Source organism: Notamacropus eugenii, chromosome 2, assembly GCF_028372415.1.
Source record: "Notamacropus eugenii isolate mMacEug1 chromosome 2, mMacEug1.pri_v2, whole genome shotgun sequence".
Lineage (NCBI taxonomy): Eukaryota > Metazoa > Chordata > Mammalia > Diprotodontia > Macropodidae > Notamacropus > Notamacropus eugenii.
This window is the reverse complement of record NC_092873.1, coordinates 279,889,080-279,912,038: the sequence shown is the minus strand read 5'-3', so window position 1 is coordinate 279,912,038 and position 22,959 is coordinate 279,889,080. Positions and strand designations below refer to the sequence as shown.

The 22,959-nt window shown below is 33.7% G+C and overlaps 1 protein-coding gene across 2 annotated transcripts in view; it reads left to right on the top strand.

Moving 5' to 3' along the window:
• COL11A1 (collagen type XI alpha 1 chain) overlaps nt 1-22,959 on the top strand; it is a 276,695-nt gene that overhangs the window by 82,454 nt on the left and 171,282 nt on the right. Inside the window, exons 5-13 of one of the 2 annotated variants that reach the window (XM_072644156.1) lie at nt 1,515-1,643; nt 8,014-8,166; nt 8,362-8,454; nt 11,501-11,755; nt 12,382-12,444; nt 15,911-15,952; nt 17,223-17,285; nt 18,726-18,800; nt 21,862-21,945. In XM_072644156.1, the coding sequence (XP_072500257.1) occupies nt 1,515-1,643; nt 8,014-8,166; nt 8,362-8,454; nt 11,501-11,755; nt 12,382-12,444; nt 15,911-15,952; nt 17,223-17,285; nt 18,726-18,800; nt 21,862-21,945 (957 nt within the window). Of the gene's footprint in view, nt 1-1,514; nt 1,644-7,625; nt 7,743-8,013; nt 8,167-8,361; nt 8,455-11,500; nt 11,756-12,381; nt 12,445-15,910; nt 15,953-17,222; nt 17,286-18,725; nt 18,801-21,861; nt 21,946-22,959 lie in introns of both variants that reach the window. The other variant, XM_072644155.1, reaches the window with a different exon arrangement.

Here is a 22,959-nt window from a genome sequence, read left to right as displayed (position 1 = left end):
TCCCTCTGTCCTGTTCTGCCCTCCATTTTTTTCATTCTCTTGACCTGTCCCCCCATAATACTGTTTGCTTCTGATTGCCCCTTCCCCCAATCTGCAGTCCCTTCTATTATCTTCCCTCTCCTATCTCCTTCCTCCTACTTTCTTGCAGGGTAAGATAGATTTCCATTCCCAATAAGTGTGTGTTATTCCCTTCTTACACCAAATCTGATGAGAGTAAGGCTCACTTATTCCCTCTCACCTTCCCCTTTTCCCCTCCACTGTCAAAGCTCTTTATTGCTTCTTTTGTGTGAGATGATTTACTACATTCCCTTTCTTTTTCTCCCAGCATATTCCTCTCAACACTTAATTGTATTTTTTAGGTATCCTCCCTTCATATTCAGCTCACCTTGTGCCCTCTGTCCACACACACACACACACACACACACTATATACATATATTTGCATATATGTATATATGTATACACACATATGTATGTATACATATATATGTATATATTCACTCTAACTACCCTAATACTGAGAAAGATTTCATGGGTTGCAAATAATATCTTTCCACGTAGTAATACAAGCAATTCAACTTTAATCAGTTTCTTATGGTTTCTCTTTCCTGTTTTTTCCTTTTCATATTTCTCTTGATTCCTGTATTGGAAAATCAGATTTTCTATTCGGCTCTGGTCTTTTCAATAAGAATGCTTGGAAGTCCTCTGTTTCATTGAAATTCCATTTTTTCCCCCGAAGTCTTATACTCGGTTTTGCTGAGTACGTGATGCTTGGCTTTAATCCTAGCTCCTTTGACCTCTGGCATAGCGTATTCTAAGCCCTCTGATTTCTTGCTGTACGAGCAATTCATTCACAGCTGTTTATCATGAAAACATGAATAGTTGTATATTGACATTTTCATTTGATGTTATTTTTAATCTTTATTTTTTCCTCAGAAAGGAAAGTAGTCCAGTAGATAGAAAGTTGGGCTTGGAGGCAGAAAGACACAGATCTTAATCTTGCCTCTGATACATTCTGACTGTAATGGCGGATAAGTTAATCAGTATCCTAAGGAACTCTGCGATTTTAAGTTACAGATTCAGTATTGATCTGCACTAGTAGAGTGAGTTTACTCAACAGCAGTTCCTTGAATGAATCATAGGTCCAAGCCACCTTTTTCCCCCTTAAAATTATTCATCTTGTATTTACCCCATGTAGTGTCTAATTGTAAACATAATAAAGTTATTTATGCAAATGCTAAGTGTCGCATGAATCTGGATGTACCATAGATGTGGTGAAATTTGCAAACGTGAAATTTGCAAATAGTAAAAGCCTGGTATAACTAATTAGTGTCTAATCTGGGTCCTAAACTTCTCTCTTAATTTAAGACTATACTTATTTTTAATTATAATTCAATGGCCTAGTTTATTTGTTTATGAAAGCTTATCTTTTTTTTTTGTCTTTAATAACTACTCACTTCAAGGCATCAAATGTATATTTTCATTTAAAATGAATCTCCCTTTGCCTCTCTGCAGGGTGATATCCAGCAGCTATTGATTACAGCTGACCCTAAAGCAGCTTATGACTACTGTGAGCATTATAGCCCTGACTGTGATTCCCCCAGCCCCAATGCAGCTCAGGCTCAGGAACCACAGATTGAGGAGGTGAGTATGGCCATATACATCATGCACATTCCTCATTAAGCCATATTTAATGCATTTCATAGAATTATATATTTTGTTCTTGACATGTTTAAAATCTAATCATTAACCTATGTTCTTCTCCATATTGTAGCATTCTACTCCATTCTAGGAGGTGACACTCTGGGTCTGCAAAAAGAAGAGGAGTTTCTTTTGTAGTTTCTGTTGCCAAAGTTGCCTTGTTTCTATATGAGTATATGTCCATTTTACGCATGCATTTCAGCTTTTAGTAAAAAATTTACTCAAAAGATATCAAGAATTAGCCTTCTGATTTATATTAAATCATCCATATATATCTTCCATAAATTATATTATAATTTTCAATTTCTCAATTCTTTGGTTACTTATGTGGCTGGATACATTTTGAGCCAAGCATGGTGGCACCCAGCTATAATCACCTGCTACTTTGGAGGCTGGGACTGGTGGATAGCTGGAGCTCAGGGATTCTGAGCAACAGTAGGGATTAAGTTAATTCAGTCTGCTCTCTCAGTCTCACACCAAAATGGTGAGATCTTGAGAAGTGTGGGGAGGGAGAGAAATCAATCTGCCTAAAAAAGGGTAAAATGTCTCAGGTCAGAAAGAGAGGAAATCAAAACTTCCATACCAAGTAGCAGTGGAATCAAGTCAAGAGTAGATGCTGTACTTCCAGCCTGGGTCAGCTAGTGAACCTCAGTCTCAAAAAAAAGCATTGTATTAAATTTTTTAAAATGAGGGATAAGGATTGAGGTCAAGAAGGCTATTAGTTCGTTATAAATTAACAAACTATATCGCAATATTTAGAAATATTGGTTTGCAAAATTGAATGCTCGGTTACATTTTGAGACGACAGCCTATCTTCCTCATCCCATTAGGTTCTGTCTACTTTATTACTATTTAGGAAGTCAGGAAAAAGTAACCTTCCAGTAGGGTCTACAGGTGTTAATATTTCTTGTGAAAATTTGACTCAGTAAACTAAATAATAATATGCATTTACCATAGCCAAAACTAGGCACTTAATTTCCTTCCTCTTTTTTTGAAATTTTAGGAGAAACTTTATCTTCCTGTCATATTTCCAAGAAGAAAAATGAAAATAATTGATAATTTATTCATTTTGTTTAGGAACAATGCTTTTTCAATCTGTGCACATACATAGTAACAGTAAATACTTCACCTATCATCTGTCTGTATATCTATCTGGCTATCTATTTATCTAGAATGAAACATCTGTCAGGTTGATCTATGAATTGAAAGAAATACAGATGCTGCTGACTATTGACTCATAGTTTTCATGAGTAAGAGACCTAAATAAGACAATGTAGCATACTGATAGAAAGTTGTCCTCTAAGTCAGGGTTCCACTAACCCTTGACCACCTTGGTCAAGTCAGTAATATCTCAAAATCCCAGACAACTCTTTAAGGCTATTATTACTGAAGGCACCTATGTAGATTTGAGCTCAAAGAAGGAGGGGAAGTCAGAATTGGGGGGGGGGGGCGGCGACAGAGACAGAGAAAGACAGAGGAAAAAGATATATCTTTGAAAGAAGATGGTATGATTTTAGGTTCAAAACATTTTATAGTTTCTCAGAAATGGACAACACTATTTTTTCCTCTATCTAAATATATATTGTCTGGTTTCAGCTGAATTTTTCTATTGAGAATGATATAGATTTAGATCAGAGATATTAAATGGATTTTCCCCAGAGAGTCTTCTTTTTTAACTTGAAAAATGAATTTAAATTAAGAAAATAGCCATGTAAGAAAATCCTTTTGCGCTCCAGAGAGTGCATTTTTGTGTAACAATATTTGCTTGGATGTAGTGTTAGAGTGTGCTATTAAAATTGATTCTTGACCCCAACATTTTATAGAAACTGGTAAGATGTCAGAGAGAGAACTATATGAAAATGGTCTGGTTCTTTCCCAACATTTGTTATCTAAAGTAATTTTTATCCTGAGCTTGAACTCATTTTATTCCCCTAGGAAACTATTTTCCACTGCCCCTTTCTTATAATTTACCATAGTATTTTCATGGAATGTCAAGGATACCAAGAAAGAGGAAATTAATGTAAATGGGTTTCTAGGACTGTTGATTGTAATTTCACTCAATATTTTAGTGCATTGTATAATCTTAGTAATTATGTCATGCATATATCTAGAAATCTGTGGTATCTGAGTGTCCATGACGATGACTTATGAAGTAATTTCTCTTATGTGTATGTCTCTTTCTTTTTCTCTCCACACACACACGCACACGCACACGCACACACACATATGTATACATATGTGTGTGTACGTGTGCGTGTGCGTGTGTGTGTGTGTATTTACACATTTAAGTATACATACATGAGGGGCAATCTCTTGATGAGATAAGGAAAAATAAAATAGGATAAAGAAACAATAAGTAAGAGATTGGAGGGAATGAAAATTATTTTTAGAGTAGACTAAGCAATAATTTTGAGATACAAGTTTGCTATTGCTGTGGGAGGTATATCCCAGTTTTGGTTGTATGTTCTAATGCTAATAATTGCTGGTGTTTCCCATTTTTTTCTAGTCTATGACCTTATGGTGGTAGTATAATGTTATTAATAGACAAAAATAGCTAGTATTTATCCCACACTTTAAGGGTGGCAGAGGGTTTTTATCTATAATATCTATTGATCTTCACAAGAAGAGGGAGTGTGATGTTGCTAAAAGTCATAACTAGGTAGTAGCAAGAACGGGAACTGGTTTCCAAGTCTATTATTTGGAAAGATAATGTTTCTTCTCAAAGCTTGTATCAAGCAAGCTAGAAGAAACCTCTATTATATTTTATATATATATGAATATAAATATATATAATAAATATATTACGTAATATATTTAATATATGTTATATGTTTAATAAACACTTAAAAGAATTTTAAAATGTTTATTTGTTTGTTGATATCTATATACATTCAATATGTCTTTATCTGATTATTAAGCTTACTAAAATACCTTTTCCTCCTTTGCATAATGATTTAAAGAGAAAACAAGGGGCACTTGGGGAAACCCAAGTTACTCACAGGTATGAATCAAGAAGGATTCTTCCTAAGTCAGAACCATCTAAGATCCCTTCCAGCTTAGTAGTATGGAGGTAAGGAGAGGAGAGGCTTTAACAAGCACCTTTATTTGAAGGCTGAGCTGGAAGAGGAAAACCTACAGCAATTTAGGACCTTGAAATGTGTCCATAGTTCCAACTTCTTTTGCAGCAAGACCATTATTGCCTGCTCACCACAGGAAATTCCCTGTGAAATCACATTTGGATTCAGTGGAGAGACTATTGGCAAACAGTAAAATTGGATAATCTATAACTTTTGCATGAATTTGCAGTCTCACTTTACAAACCTGTACATTTTTCTATTCAATTGGCAAAATTTTACATTCCTCAAACAACTTATTTCCATTTCATTTCAGAAGCCAATTCACATGACTTTTTAAAATGGAAGATTTTATTTTAAAAATCATTACCTTTGTTTAATTGCTAATTAATATTTTGCATACCAAATTTATTAGCAATAAATAATAATTTAATGTCAAATATAGGAACTGTATGTAATCATTTGAGATATTATCTTTTAAAGAAAATGACAAAATATTATCACAATACTTGAATTTAATGAAAAAGCAAGAATTTTGAAAGTGTTTTCTTAATATAATATAGTCACAATTTGACAGATTTTAGGTTGATATAATGAGTTTTGCATTTCATTCAGTCACTTCATGGTAAAATGGAAAAATAAATCCCACACATACGTATGAGATTCCTTTCCTAATGTGCCAGTAAAACTCTAGGCTAAGCTATCCAGCATGGCTACGTCAGAGAAGTCTACCATGTTGTTAGTTTAGGGCTATTCCTATTTTAAATCTAAGCAAGGTTCACATAAGTAGGAGATCATTGTTCTCAATTTAATGAAGTATTGTATGTATATTTATTTGTTTATAATGGTAGTGAAGTAATATTTTTATCCTCCTTAAGTTGATAGAAATTAGAAATTATGAAGTCATGATTAGTCAAAAGACTTTAGACTAGTGATCCTCAACCTTTTTGGGCCATAAATCCCTTTCTCAGAATAATGTTTTTAAAGCATTAAAGAAATTGTATAGGCTTACAAAGGAAACCAATTATATTGAAATACATTTATGAAATATTTTTTCTTAAAAATTCATGAAATTTAGCTTAAAAATTCCTGCTTTAAATAGATTTGTGGGTACTTTTCATTGGTTCTTAAATGTATGATACGGATCACAGAATCAAAGAATTGTAGTTAGAAGGCACCTCAGTGACCATCTAGACAAACTATATGGCAAAATAATACTATCTACCATAAGATACCTAATAAGTGGTTATCCAACCTCTGCTTAAAGACTTCCCAGGAGGAGGATCCACTGTCTTTCAAGTCAATATGTTCAACTTTTGGATAGCTTTTGTTATTACAAAGTTTTTCTTGACATGAAGACCAAATAAGTACTTTTTCCACTTTAATTAATTACTCCTGATTCTGATCTTTGGAACCAAATCAAATGAGCTGAATCCCTCTTCCACCTGACAGAATTTCAAATATTTGATCACAGCCCTCATGCACCCCTATTTTTCCTTCAGGCTATTTATGCAAAGTTTACTCATCTAGTCCTCCTATGTAATGAACTCAAGACTTTTTAAAAAATATCTTTGTTGCTTTCCTTTGGGTATTCTCCATCAATGCCATTCTTAAACCTTCATGCTGAGAACTTAGTACAGTTCTGGAGATGAGGTCAGATGAGTGCAGATGGTACAGTAATACTATCACCTCTTTTTCTGGAATCTATGCCCCTCTTCATATTGTCTAAGATTATATCAGGTTTTGGCTGCTGAATCAGACTGCTGGCTCAGGTTAAGATTATAATCAACTAAAATACCCAATTATTTTTCTCTAGAACACTTATGATATGTTCAGGTGTCTCCCATGTTATACTTCTGAAGTTAATTTGTTTTGCACCCTAATGTGAGACTTTAGAATTATCCCTGTTGAATTTCTTCTTATGAGATTTAGCCCAATATACTTGCTTGATCCAAATACATCCTTTTGGATGCTATCTATCATGCAGTATGTTTTCTATCCCTCTCAGACTCAAAGATCTAGAATTAGAAGAGACATTTATTAGTCCCATCCCCTTATTTTGTACATGAGGAATTTGTGACCCAGAAGAGCTGACTAACTCAAGTTCACAGAATTAATATGGCATTGGAACCCAGATTTTCTGAAATTATTACAGGGTTTTTCCTTTGTACCACATGACCTTTTAATCCTACTTAGATGCTCCAGGATTATTAATGGTATCTATATGTTGGTTCAATCATCTTTCCTCTTCACCCATTTGAAAATGAACTATTTCACTATTCACAATATCTCTTGAGTCATAAACCTTTCAGGGACCTTCATTAATTGTCACTTAATGAAGATTTTGGAAGATGTGTTATTTTTGGCAGTAAACTTTTGCCTTGGAATGATTTAGTTTACAAAATTGACTCACTTTTGGAAGACATTCTTAACATATTTCATTCAGGGATGGTGTTTGTGTAAAAGAAATGATGTGTGCCTATTAAAAATACTGTCAGATACTTGCTCATGAACATTTTCCAATATACAGTCATCTGAAATAACATGATTTTATGTTGACTGTGCACAAGGAAATGTGTTCAAATCAAATTATTTGCCAAATATTTAATTTCTTGATATCCTAACTCTTATTTTACATTCTCCTCAATCAAAAAACTTGCTTTTTCATCATTATTGTATTTTATTATGAATAAGAAAATACAATAGTTCTAATTTTTTTCCAAAAGATAGCAATATTGCTTTGTCCCTTAACCTTTACTGTGAGTAAAAGTTAAGAAGATTCTTTCCACCACCACTAACCTCATATCTTGCTGTTAACATAGTTGCTTGATTTTTTCCCTCTGCAATTTAGTATGCACCTGAAGATATTATCGAATATGACTATGAGTATGGGGAAGCAGAGTATAAAGAGGCTGAAAGTATAACAGAGGGACCCACACTAACTGAGGAAACCATAGCACAAACTGAGGTAACAATGAAAAAGCCCATTTTTCTGTGGTGTCCTGCTGTTTGTCTTCATGTGGTTTGTCATGTCGTCATTCCTTCATCAGACTCATCATATTCCTTCCATTCTGTCTTTTTTCCACCTGAACATCAGCTACTTTCTTTTATTTTTGACAGAAGGAGAATTGAAGAGTGGCCAGTCATTTTTATTTTTGTTTTCCTTTTATTCATACTCACTCTAATTCCCTTTTCATTTTATTTATGTTATCCCTTGCATTTTTCACCACATTTTGCAGAAAAAGAAATCCAATTCCCAAAAGAAGAAGAGGACAGTGGCCAGTAACTCAAAGGGAAAATCCAAAAAGGCCACGCCCCCCAAATCTGAAAAAAATGCATCCAAGAAGAAGAAAAGTTACCAAGCTGCAGCCAGAGGCAGACTAGGGGTAAAGGTAGCAATGAAAAGACGAATCAAGATCTCTCCAAAATCAAGACCGGAAGATCTCTGATAATGAGTCGTAGTCCTAACCCAACTAGATTAATAAGTCTCTGGCTAATACCATAACCCATTTAAGTAATGATTCTTGTAAAATTTTGGATTATTTAATATTCTTATTAATAGTTTCCTTTTTAAACTTTGTTTTTAGGCAAACGTTGTTGATGATTTTCAAGAATACAACTATGGAACATCTGAAAGCTACCAGACTGAAAATCCTACACGGGTATCTGGACCAAATGAGGTAACAGATAATGAAAGAACTTACTTGTGATTGTATTTTTTTAACAACATAATGTTATTTGATATATCACATATCCTTCTCTGGAAGAAATCTATAATCTCTGAAAAATCCTATCTTTTCATGCTTTTTGCCAAGGTAAGAAAAAATGCTTACAATTTTTTTTCTGTAATTTTTAATAATAGCTTATTTCAAAAGTCAGCCAATTCTGATGCTTTGCATCACGCCAGTTCAAGCACATTGACACTGGCTTCCTTTCCTTCATTGTATATTGAAGTGAATGGTGAACATTTCTCGGGCGTCTTGCAAATGCAGATGATTCAATATTTCAAGTTTGGGGGAAAATAAAAGAAGGCAATATAGTTGAAATAAAGTATAAGTAAAATATAGTTGAAGTTAGATTATTCCATCAGTTGAAGAAACAAGCACAATATGCTGGCCAACTTTTTGATGAATATGTAGTAAGACATCCTAAAGCTGACTTTTCAAAGCTAAAATATTCTTAATCAACTGTTTGGGGGGTAATAATGACTAATTATAAATGTCTTTCAGATAGTTCATTTAAAAGAATCTTAGATGTACAAAAACAAATTTGCTATAAGATAAATCAGATTATATGAATCATAATCCTTTAAACCAGAGGCTGAGGACAATTGCAATAACTCAAATATTTAAAAAAATTATAAGAATTATCTACCAGAACTTGATCATTAAATGGATGTAAGCTAAAAAGTTTTATATAGTTTTATAAAGAATCCTCTTCTTCTTCACAGTGAAAATAAAAATGGAAGTCTTACCCTAGAAACATTTTACTTGGAACCCCCAAATTTTAAAGTCAAAAGGACCCAAGGGATCATCTAGTTCATCATTCTCACTTTACAGATAAACAGATGAAGGCCTGGAGAATTCACGTGACTTCCTTAGTTTCTTATAGTCTGTAAGTGGTAGAAGTGGTATTAGAATCTAGACTTCTCCCCTCCCAGCCAATGGTCTTTTAACGTCATTCTCATCTCATTATTCCAGGCTGATTTTTTTCTCTCTTCTTCCTCCTCCTCTTTGTTATTTATATTACTCCCCCTTCCTTCCTTCTTTTCATATTTTTATTGACTCATTCAACTTTATTTCCTACTCTTAAGGAGTCCTTGTTCTGACTAAATCTGTGTTAGCTATTTTAAAAAGCCTTATTCAGAGTTTTATGACATTTGACTTTAATACATGATCTATGGAAAAGGGTTGAATTCTAAATTGCTGAGTTTCAGTTTCTGAAACTACATAAAAGAAGCACTTATTTTTAAATGTGCGTGTTTGAAAATTGGCATATATGTATGCATTTAGGTACTTCAGTGCTTAAGTACCCATAAATAATATATGTGTGTATGTACATGTATACATATACATACACACACGTATAATACATGCATATATCAGATCATGCTTCTCTTCACCTTAGTGGAATAAGTTGGCCGGCCAGAAAATTCACCACCCGCTAGCCAACCTTTTGATGAAGAACCTTTCTGCAGTGGTACTTAGGAGACAGATTTACTGTTTCTTATTTGGCCTAGCTTGGTTTTTATAATTTCACTACATTCATTTTTTAAAATTTCACAAGATTTATTAAGCAAATGTCATGTGTCAGGCACTGTGCTACAGGTTAAGATTGATGAAATCATATTTTCATACCTCTCTTCCTACAAAATTAAGAGAAAAACTTTGATTGGATGTGACATTGTATATGACATGTCAAAAATTTGAGAGATGCTGTTGTTAATGTAATAGCTCCATGCAGATTCTTGCTTATTCTCATTGAACACCAAAACATATTTATGAAATGGTAATATGAAATGTTATTTCTATTTATGAACATTTTTATGGAAGCTAGAGACCTAAGACATATTGAAGATAAATATCTTCCCAAAGGTCACAGAATTATCTGTTAATATAGTCATAAAGCTCTTAACTTTTAGTATAATACTCATTTCAATATACAATATGGCTGTCTTGTCCACAAGCACTAATTTTGCTATCCAAGGTCTTTTGCTTCAGTCCATAGTCACACAATTAACTGACATAATTTTGTGCAAAATTGAAAAAAACTTTATTCATTGTTGTCCCGTCATCTAATTCACAACATTCATAATGCATCAGGATAAAATATTTGATTTAGTAAAGTGCATTATTTCAATCAAACACTTGTCATAATAGCCTGTTTTTTCTCCTAGTGAGGGTTTCTTTTTAACTATAGGAGGAAATATATCTTTGTAGCTTGTTTCTGTACATCTCAGATAAGATACTATTGAAAGAATTAGTACTTATAAATTGCTGCTTTGTGTTTTGCTATCTCCTGAATAAGCAACTAGAAGATGCAAGGGTCATATAAAGATATAAAAATTTTCAACTTATTTTTAATGGATTTTGCAGAATTCATTTAGAATTTCATTTGCTTTCCATCACCCCAAATTAAAATCTTATTGTGAGAACTGATATTACTCAACTTACTAAATGTTCTGCAAAATCATTACAAATATATAAAATATTACAAGTGCATATATATAATATTTTATAATATTTATGAAAGTTGAAATGTTTAACCTTGCATTCAATGTTGTTCACAATAGTAAAAAATACTGAACCCCTAAATGGAACAATTGCATTCCCTAAGAGTGTTCTATGTGAATTTTTTACAAAGTATTGTGTATGTGTTTTCTTGTTTTATTTTCAATTTTATTTGTTCTGAATTTTATCTTGAACTGTGACAGTTTGCAATTGAATTGGCAAATACACATGTTCAACTTCATGTGAGATATTTGCAAAGCTTCCTAAGAAAGTAAACAAGTTGAAAGCAGTATTTCTTTTACTTTATTGAAATACCTTTCAATTTTCCTGTAAGGCTAAGCTTTCTAGGCCTTCAGGTACAAAAGAAAAAGACATGCTAGAATACTACTGACCTAGCTTCTTATGACATACTGCCATTTGGTATCAACAAATGCTTTAATTGCTTTACTAACAATAATCCTCATGTTCTCCAATCCTTTACTACTTGAATAAATAGCAAGATCCAGTTGAAGAAGTATTTACTGAAGAATACATAACTGGAGAGGATTATGATTCCCAGAGAAAAAATGTCGAGGATAATCAATATGAAAGCAGAGGAGTAGACGGCAGGGATTCTGATCTTCTGGTAGATGGAGATTTAGGAGAATATGATTTTTATGAATATAAGGAATATGAAGATAAACCCACCAATCCCACTAATGAAGAATTTGGTCCAGGTGTGCCAGCTGAAACTGATATCACAGAAACAAGCGTAAGTTGGTATCAGGCCAAACATGAATGTTCTTTGTTTGTGTTTGTTTTTAAGTCTTTTTATGTTAGTCTTTCAGTCTTGAGGTATTAACTTTTTCTTTTGTTTCCCAAGAGGATTCTGAGTACAAACCCCAAACAAAACACTTTACAAGCCCTTCTGCATAAGTATGACTGCAATGAAGTCTCCTTTGTCTTCTGAAGTTCATTTAAATAATTAAAAAGTTCAATTAATTAAAAGTTCATTTACATACCTTTAACTAGAAATGTTATCAATGTGTCTTCACATTTCTTAAGTTAAAATCATAATGTCAATTTATCAAATATTAACTCTTTATATACCACTGTTTTCTTAATGCTTTAATAAGTTTAAATATACCCACTGAAATGCCAAGTTGATTCACAAGGCTGCCGCAGTATATTTTGATGGACACAATAATTCAATATCATTTCCAGATTTAATAAAAATCTGTTCACATGCTCTATTTATTTTGTCTGTCTAAATTAGTGATATTCTCCTAAAATTACGTGTTCCTTAAAAATGTTTAAGCCAGTGCCACTAATTTTAATGGTGAACTGTTTCGTATAGTCAAAAATATTTAACTTTTATTTTACTGTTTCTTCGGACAGATACATGGCCATGGTGCCTATGGGGAAAAGGGACAGAAAGGAGAACCAGCTGTGGTAGAACCTGTGAGTGCCCATGAGGACTTTTCAAGTTTAATGTGATTGTGTTCTTTAGATGATGATTAAGTAACCTTATAATTTGAAGTTATACTTACTGGATCATGCTTAAGATAGTATTGGTCAAAGTCTTTATATTTATGATATTACCAATTTTTAAGTAGTGGTGTGAATCATGGTGACTCAGATGATAGAATTGTTGCTACACAGCAACAATTGAAAACAAAATCTAGATTTCTATAGCTGTTAACAGATATTGTGATTCACTGAGTGTTTCCTTGTGATCATATAGTTATGCAGCATGACTCTGTAACTATGTGGTTATATGCTATGGCCACAGAATCTCCTTCAGCTCCGAACTTCCTGAACTTTCTTGTTTGGTTCACGCTACAATACAGGCATGGCCAGAGGGTCCTGCTGATGGAAACAAAGGGCTGGATGCTCCCTGCCTTTGTGAAAAAGGAGAATGTTCATTCAAAATTCCTCTGGCATGAATGCAGCTTCTGTAGAGCTTAAAGAAATAGTATCAGTAAGATGACGCAGTTTACTATCATGAGAGAAAGTACTTAGGCCAACAGATCTGAGAAAAGAGTGGGGGAGGAAGTTGTAAAGATCACTTAATTGACCTTATTTTTTATAGCTCATGGGACCATAGATTGAGAGCTAGAAGGGATCTTAGAAGTCATCTAGACCAGTCTCCTTCATTCTAGACAAGGGTAACTGAGGCCTGGGCAGGTTAAATGACTTATCAAAGTTCACACTGGTAGTAGATATCAGAGGTGAGACTTAAATCAAAGTCCTCAGACTCCAGAATCAGTCATTTTGCTGTGCCACAAGGCTCAAGGAGATTAATTGAGACATATGTTCAGCAAGAGCTGAGGCTTAAACCCATATCTCCTGATAGTTTTTCAAATACTGTCTCGGGTTGCCACAGATCCTAGCAAGTTGAAAGAGAGAGAGAGAGAGAGAGAGAGAGAGAGAGAGAGAGAGAGAGAGAGAGACAGAGAGAGAGAGACAGAGAGAGAGAGACAGAGAGAGACAGAGAGAGACAGAGAGAGAGAGAGAATTGGCAGGCATTTAATAAATGAGAATCAGAGAAGTAAAATAATTCATCCAAATTAGAGGCAAAACCCACAATTGGAACCCAGGTCCTAGTACCTAGCATGCTATATAAAAATCACTATGCATGTTTAGGGGCATCAGGATTACCTTGCTCCCTTGTGAGAGTCCATCAGGTAACAAAGTATCTCCTTCTGTCTGGGCGACACCCATCTAGATCCAACAATACAAGTAATGAGCTGCTTTTCTGGAAATTGACAAGCCACATAACCTGATTGAAAATTACTGCTTTAAGTAGTATAGCAACTTTATTCATGACAGACTTTTGGTGAACACTCTCCTGTTTTTCAAACTCAGGGGCAATCAATCCTTTGGTTCTAAGGGTAGAATTATGTGTCTATGACCACAGTATGGTGTATATGGCAACCAGAAAAATGTAGGAAGCTTAAAGTTAGATATGGTCTATGCTCATGGTATATACTCCAATGACGGCATGTTAAAAAAAAAAAAAAACAAAATAAAAAAAAGTTGTTGCTGATTACATCTGGCATGGGTAGAAAGAATGTGGAGTGGTGGGCCAGAGGCTTCCCACAAATTGTTGAAAGGTTTTAGAGTGAATTTTCCCTAAGCAATAGAAAAAGATTACAATTAAAAACATACAGCTAGCTTACTAAATGGTATAATTTTATTTCCAACTAAATATAGATTTGAAAAACAATCTGTTTTTTTTCATTTTAACTTTTGTTTTATTTAATCAATTCAAGAAAGTGGATATTTTGAGGTCAATATTCCATCTGAAATTATATTTTAGGAAATCATTTAAGTTAGATTATTTCTAGACTACTTAAACTGCATACAATTTACAGTATCTTCTTGAAATAGAAATCCTTACCACTGAGCCAGGGACATATATTTTCAATTAATATTGATACCTTTCATTAAAAACCAGTATTTCCATCTCTAATGTCTAAATTATTTCTGTGTCTTACCTTGTTTATTAAATTACCCAGACTCAGATTTAAAAGTACTTTTCTTACTTCACCTCATATCACGTCGTATTGAAAAATATATGCCTCCATCTCCCAAGATCCAGGTTAGGGCCACAATAAACTAAATGAATTTTATATTCCTAGTTATTTTGGAAATTAAATTCTTGAAATCAGTGTGTTATAATTAAAGACCTAAATACTCATGGAGGAGGGCATTCAGGCAAAAAATATTATGTTTTTATTAAATATTTCTGGAATTCCTTATTGCTCATTTTTGAACATCTAAAGTCATCATAATAATGAAATGCACTGATTTAGTTGAAAGATATCCAAATTATGATGTAACCACTCACTTAATCATGGCTTTTACTTTTTTGTGTTATTAAAATATTTTTAAAAATAAGGGAAATTTCTAAATGTCTGCATTCTCTCACACAAATCTGATACACAATGAGAATCTTCACCTCTGGGCCAATGATCCATATGAGTTCCTCTGCCCATTCTTTCTGATCATTCTAAGTCTTTCATTTAATTCAAAGATCACCTTAAGTTCCATGTCCTTGACTACTGCAGTCCACAGTTATTCCCCATCCCCCTTCAGAACTCTCATATTATTTATTGCTGAAGGCCATTCATTTCACAGATGTCCTTGTATTAGTAATTACATTTACAATGTAATGGTAATGCATATATATTTCCTAGCTCCCTCAACTTTACTCTGAGAGGGTATGGACTGCATTTTTTATACATTTGTTGATCTTTTAGTAGCCCTAGTGCTGACCAGTGTCAAGAAGATTGAACAAATCCTATAGTGTAGTGCCTGATCATTTGAATTAAAGTGAGATCATTATCTAGCTCCAACTTGTTTTTCAGACTGATTTTTCAATAGTCTTTTTAACACAATTTTTGTTCTAGATGGACTGAACTTCTTTTAGCTGTAAGCATATACACAACAAAGTGAGAGTGAAAATTCACTTTCTCTTAGTTACATGTCTTTCCGCAGATTGTCCCAAGTCACTGCGGCTCCTCTTTTTAAGGCTCAGCTCAAATGTCACTTCTCATGGAAGAAGGCATCTCTTGAGACTTTCCTCTAGTTGAGAGTATTGATCCTTCAATGTAATATATACATAGTTTACTTGTGTACATATTTTTTCCACTCACAGAATGTTAGCTTCTTAATGTAAATCATGATTTTATTTGTATTCTCCATAGTAAATAGTACCCAGAACATAACAGGCATTCAATAAATGCTTATGGATTTGAAGTTAATCAATGATCTTTTGACTGCCTACTATGTGTTAAACATTGTGTTAGGTACTGTGGGAAAAAAATCTAAAACCCCTATTTTCAACGGTCAAGTCAAAGATTTGCAGGCTTTTTGGACTTTTCTCAAACATAGTTATTATGCCTTTTTTTTTTTAATATAGGGAATGCTCATTGAAGGGCCACCAGGACCAGCTGGACCTGCTGTATGTGAACATTTTATAATTTTGCATTTTTAAAACTATTTTTCTTTATAGTTTGTCTTGGTTAATTAGTTGCTTACATTTGTCTTTGAATGAATACATTTTAAAACTTTTCCTTAGTTTATTGGAATACTTATTTTCAATGACCCTTACAATAATAATCATAAAGGTGTTTGTGCTGCTTGTCCACGTTAGTGTTTTGGATTTTATTTCTGTTGATATCACCTGAATTAATATGTTATCTTGGTGATTTCTCTATCACTTAAAGAATACAGTAAAGTAAGTTTTTTTCATTGCCATTATACCATTCAGTCTAATCGTACAATAGTAATTAGACTAGGTGGCATATAACATTTTGAAGTCTGAAATGTACTTTCCACATATTATTTCATTTGATCCTTATAGCCACCCTGTGAGGTATGTGATATAAGTATTATCCTGTTTTATATATGATGGAGTGAAGAAGCATAGCCAAGAGGAAAGAGAGTCGGCCTCAGAACTGAAAAGACCTGGCTTCAAGTCCAGGCTCTTCCAGTTTTATACTGGCTCTTATTTGGAGGAAGTTACTTTAAATCTTTAGTGCCCCAGAAAACTCTTTAAAAATATGTTTCACATAAAAATGTTTGCACATCAAAAGAAGAATTTTCCAAAATAGGAGTTCCTTATGCCAATGAAATTATAATTCACCAGCTCAGTATTGGTCCAGGATAGGGAGGGAACTTGAGCCTGAGCCTTTCTGATTCTGCAGGTGTCTCTCTACTGTGCTATACTGTCTCTTTTTCACATGTAAAAGTGGGGTAATACCTCCAGTATTGTTATGGTATATATACACATTTATAAAAATAGGCAATCGTAAGGATAAAATGATTTGAACATGGTCAATCAGCTAGTCAGCAGAAATCTTACTCAGCTCTCTGCTGAAGCTCTTTCCACTGGGTCATGTGTAATAGTAAATAATTAAGTTTTGTTGAAATATCTTTTTTCTCTCTCAGAATAACTTCATGGAAGAATGAATTAATGATAATAATAATAACTCATTGATACATAGTATATGTTTATATGTATATACATATACAGTAAAGCACAGGTAGATACAAAGCTGATATTATATTTGGGGGCTTTTTAAGTCCAATTGTTGATGGCATAAGGGTATACTTATAACATAAATTTTAATGAGTATTTTTATTTAAGAGTAAATTTAATAAGAATATTCTTATGAATATTGATGATACTGGTAATAAGATATTGCACTCATAACTGACTTTTTTCGTAGGGTCTCATGGGTCCTCCTGGTCTGCAAGGCCCCACTGGACCTCCTGGTGATCCTGGTGAAAGGGTAAGTTGTTTTCTTCAGTAGTGTCCAGTAAGTGCTAGAATAATTAATATTCATTTTAAAGGTTTCCTTTATATTCTGTAGAAGAAACAAGTTTAGTTGACAACATTAGGAAATGATAATTTACCTCTCCTAAGTATAAATTAAAACATGAAAATATCCCACTTATCATACTCAGGACCATCTCCTATGTAATTTTTATTCCTGACTAATTTCAGGGCTTATATGATGAGTCAACTATTTGGGAATCCAACGCTAAATGTTTAAACATTGATATTCCTAAAAGTCATACCTCAGAGATTCATTTGCTCATAGGGCAACTGAATTAGGAAGAAACTCCAGAAACCATCTAGTTCAACCTCTACCCAAAGCATGGATTCCACTGGAAACACAGCTAATAAGTAACCATTTAGACTTCTCTTAATGGAGGAACACAACATTGAAGTGAAACCTGAGTTCTTTACTCCCCTGCCCTATAATTTATACTCATTGATATTTGAAGTCAAACAGTCTAATCCCTTTTCTGAAAATCTTTATGATTTACTTTTTTAATCAGTTAAATTTTGAAAATGACTTAAAAATCAGACTTACTGAGGGAGGAGAAAAGTGTTCATAGTCTTTGCAAAGAAAAGACTGTAAGGAAAGCACATTTGGAACACTAAGTTCATTTAGTAGAAAAGTTATTTAAAAAATAAGAAATACAGCTTTTGATAAAAGTTGTGTAAATTGCATTCAATTTGCTTATTTTAACATTTTGTATTTTTATATGCTCTCCCTGCTGTTTCACTGGGGTTAAATATAAGCACCTGTGCTAAAGGTTCAGACTCAGAATGCTTTCATTATGCTCTCCTCAGCTTAGTCCACAGGCATAGCCACTCTCTCATTTCTGAATATTCATATTGTATTAATGCATACATGAAACCCACTCATAAAACTCGTCTTGAATAATTCCGACCTATATAATTTATTTACACTTTAATATTTTTAGGAATTATTTATATGAACTAGAATACCAAATTATAAAAATAAAAAACTGATTTTACTTTGAAATCAAATTTTTATTATTTTAGGTCCATATCAAGACATGAGCTTAATTAATCTACTTTTCTCCAGTTTAACTGGTCATACATATGAAGATCATTCTCAAAAAGATGTTCATGGTCTCTCAGCTTACGTAGTTTACAGCTAAATAAATATTTAGGGCAATTTAAATATATATTGTGTATATTACATATTGGACCATTATTAAAACCATCTATAGTTATAGGAAAATATATATATATATATATATCCAGTTCTAGGTATGTTTGACAAATAAAGATGGAATTAAAATGAAAAGAATAAAGCAAAATAATTATCTTAAATAACCTTATATTGTAACATGATATTCTACATTTAATGAGTCTTGATGAATTTTTTGATGTTCTCCATTTTCACATGTAGGGCCCAGCTGGACGTCCTGGTTTACCAGGAGCTGATGGTTTACCTGGCCCTCCTGGGACCATGTTAATGTTACCAGTAAGTATTTTTTATATGGCCGTCAAGTTGTTGATACTATATATTATGACAAAACAGTTTTAAAAGTCAATATAGATGTCTGTTAGTTTACAAATACTTTAAAATTAACATTTTGGGGAGTCATAGTTGGGGAATATTGTATGTACTTTCAGATGACATCACTCACTCTGTTGTTCGCTTTGTTTGATTATTTTACTTTGCTACAAGAAAATTCTCTTGTAATATGGAAATGTTTGTAATGTTAAAACAATACATCAATATTTTTTTTAAAGATCAAGTCTTCTATTTCAGGGGAGAAAAAGTGAAACTTCAAAAGTTAGGCAAAATGTTAACAAACTCAGTGAAACTTTTTGAGATGTCTTACTTGAGCAAACATCCCAATAACCTATTTATGTGATCTAATTTCTGGATTTAAGCCTCTAAATAGATTTATTTCCTTTTACCCATCTCTCCCATCTACCTTAAGTGTTGATTCTCATAAATAACACTAATAATGTGACTCAGCACCCATTTTCTTTGGTTATTATTCGTGGCCTTGCTTTCAAAGATTCATGATCTTATTAGTGTCTTACTGAGTTTAGTTGGTAACATGATTAGATAGAATATGCTTTGAATTCAATTCCACAAAGAATAAGCACCTACTTGAAGGTTCAAAGGCTAGCAAAATGTAAAGGGCAGGTCCTCTAGTACATTTCAATTTTTCTCATCTCTTCAGAGTTAATTTAATATGCTCTAGGTCATCCCATTAAGATTACAAAAGTGTCTAACAAAATTCTATGTATGATAATCTGAGTAATAGATAAATTAAAGGGTGATTGATCTCTAAACTAATTATTTAGCTTACACAGTGTATACTAACACATTCTGATATTCCCTGATAATGGGAAAGGATGAAGCTGGTATGCCCCTTGATTTTGAGAGTTCTGAACTTTAGTAGTGCTAAAGGCATTTGGACATTCAGTCTAAGTCACAGCACCATTAGGGAGAGCACCCAGGAGGGAGGGTATGACAGTCTGCCTAAGAAAGAGTAAATCATCTCAGGTAGACAAAAGTACAGCAGGTTAAAGCTTCTATGCCAATCAATATTCGGATTTTGCACATGGGTGGTACCTGTGCTCTGAACCTAGGCAACATAGAGAGATCCAGAATTCTCCCTCCCCTCAAAAATTAAAATAGGGTTCTTCTAAATACAGAGTTTCACTGGTTTATTTGAAGTATTATTCAATTAAAAATACACATTTCCAAAAAAAATATCTATTTGTAGTACATGATATACCTGTGTAAACTAAGGAATTGATTTATGCCATCCTCAGATAGTTTAAGGATTTATATATGTATCAAAGGATCAGTAAACCAATCAACAAATATTTTTAATTATCTTCTGTGTTCTCACTGCTATTTAGGATCAAAGGACTATAAAGGTTGTATAGTCCATCCCCTTCATTTTATAAATGAGGGAACTCAGAACAGTTACTCAGATTCACATGGTAGGTAGTGTCAGAACTGGGATTTAAACATGGTCTCTTGACATCAAATCTAACAATTGTTCCACTATCTATGTTGCCTCTGAGGGAGATAAAATTCTCTGACATCCCAATATAGAAGACATTTCAAACCCTGTGTTTATGTGAATTTGAGAATCGTATCATAAGAAGTGACTACATGATTTAAAATTGAACAAATGAACCAGCTAAGTGGTGCCATGAGTAGAGTGCAGTGCCTGGAATTAGGAAGACTCATCTGCCTGAGTTCAAATTTGGCTTCAGACATATACTAACTGTATGACCCTGTGCAAGTCACTTAACCCTATTTGCCTCAGTTTCCTCATCTGTAAAATGAGCTGGAGAAGAAAATAGCAAATCCTTCCAGCAGCTCTGTCAAGAAAACCCTAGATGGGGTCATGATGAATCAGACTACTCAAAAGAACTGAAAAACAACAAACAACAGTGTACTATCTTTCCAGGGCAGGGGACAGCCTTGGTTAATGACCTGCATCAGATCAGTGGTACATTTCAAAAATATTTTATTACACTATTCTACTAGTGGTATAATTCAACACACATTTATTAAGTACCTATTTTATAGATTAGAGGTGTCAAACTTAGTCAATTCCTAACTGTAGCTGAAACGGATTAAAGTGCAATAGAAAATTTATAACAAACTAAATACAAATATGATACAAGTATAACTAGTATTTTTCTAAGTCAATATTCAATCCTTAGGGATACTTTTCTACTTGAATTTGACATCACTGGTTTAGAAGACAATGCTTGGTAGTAGGAGAAATATAAAGAGTAACTAAAACTTAGTCCCTGCCTTCATGGAGGTTATAACTTAGTAAGTAAAGAAGATAAAGACACAGATAGCTATGATATGTCATAATATATAACAAATGCATATGAAATGTGCAAAACTAAGGGTCACCTAAGGCTCTGCAAAGGAAAGATTGTGGGTCCAAGAAAAGATTCATAGAGAGGGTACAATGCCATGTTCATGGTACATGTGGAATTAAACTTAATTAAAGTGTATATAGCATATGCACATCCTTTGATTTTAACTTTTCTATGCAAAGTTTGAAGTTGAGTTAGCCAATGAATATTTATTAAGTGCTTATAGTGTGCAAGGCATTGTGCTAAGCACTTGGGATGCACACACACACACACACACACACACACACACACACACACACACACAAATTCTCTGCCCTCAAAGAACTCACATTTCAACAGGGGAAAGAGAATGCAGAACAATGATATACAAATCAGATACAGGGTAAATTGGAAGCAATCTCAGAGGAATAGAGCAAATTGTTTGGGGTGACAGAAGAGGACTGCTGTAGACTTCTGTATCACTTCTATTTGAGGTGCATAAAGGAAGCCAGGGAAGTTAGGAGGCAAGAGGGAAAACAAATAACCAGTTTCAGTCCTTGTTTAGTGATATCTGCAAATCAATTTAATGTTATTTCATTTTCATGTAATTTCTTGGAAGTTATATCCAACAGGACAAATTGAAATTAATCTTTAATCAGTTAACTAATTTTTCCCTTTTCTAATGTTTACAGTTTCGCTATGGTGGAGATGGTTCCAAAGGACCAACCATCTCTGCTCAAGAAGCTCAGGCTCAAGCTATCCTTCAGCAGGCTCGGGTAAGAATGTGGATTTTATTTTGTTTTAACTTTCTAAGAGTCAAATCAGGAGAAAAATGCAATGTAAACTTCTGAAGGGCAGCAGATGATGCAGTGGACACAGTGCTGGGTCTGGAGTCAGAAAGACTCTTCTTTCTGAGTTCAAGTCCAGTTTCAGATATTGACTAGCTATGATCCTGGACAAGTCACGTGACCCTGGTTGCCTCAGTCTCCACATCTGCAAAATGAACTGGAGAAGGAAATGGCAAACCTCTCCAATATCTTTACCAAGAAAACCCCAAGTGGGGTCATGAAGAGTTGGACATGGCTGTAACGACTCAACAACGGTACCAAATTTCTGAAAAATTCAAATTCTCTTCTGTCACAAAATACTCAAAACATTCATATATAGTGGTGGGAAAGAATGAAATTTCTAGTCAGTTAGATGCCACATTAATGAATAAAACGTTAGATAAGCTCTCAATATGTCAATACAGCAAAGACTTGTGATTTCATTGGTGAGAGAAAAGTTTCTATCAAATGACTCCTGAGTGAATGGCTAAAAATAGGGACTAGACCACTGACTTCAGTAGAATAGGTACCTTCCAACATGGAAACTTCTAAATATTATGCCAAAACTAAGATGAAAATCAGAATTAAGCGTATGTGTGTACTTTCATCCCTTCATGGCAGTTCACATGCTTTTTTCTTAAAAGAGGTAACAGTTTAATTAGTGAAAAGTCAAAATAAAATTATTCCAAGACCATGTTCTATATTAGAGGCACAAGTTGTGGAAGTAGACCTTTTCTCTTAGTAAAATCAATTGAGATCATACTCTTGTCCAAGTCCTCATTAGCTCTGTGCTCTACAGTGTTAACTAGTTCATAAAACTAAGTGACTAAGACTTAGCTACCTTTAATTAAAATGCAACATTGCCCCACAATGTGTAGCATATGAGCTGGATAAACCATTGGATACCAAATTGTAATCTTTATAGTCTGTAAGCCTACTAAATTTATCTGCACATATATTTCC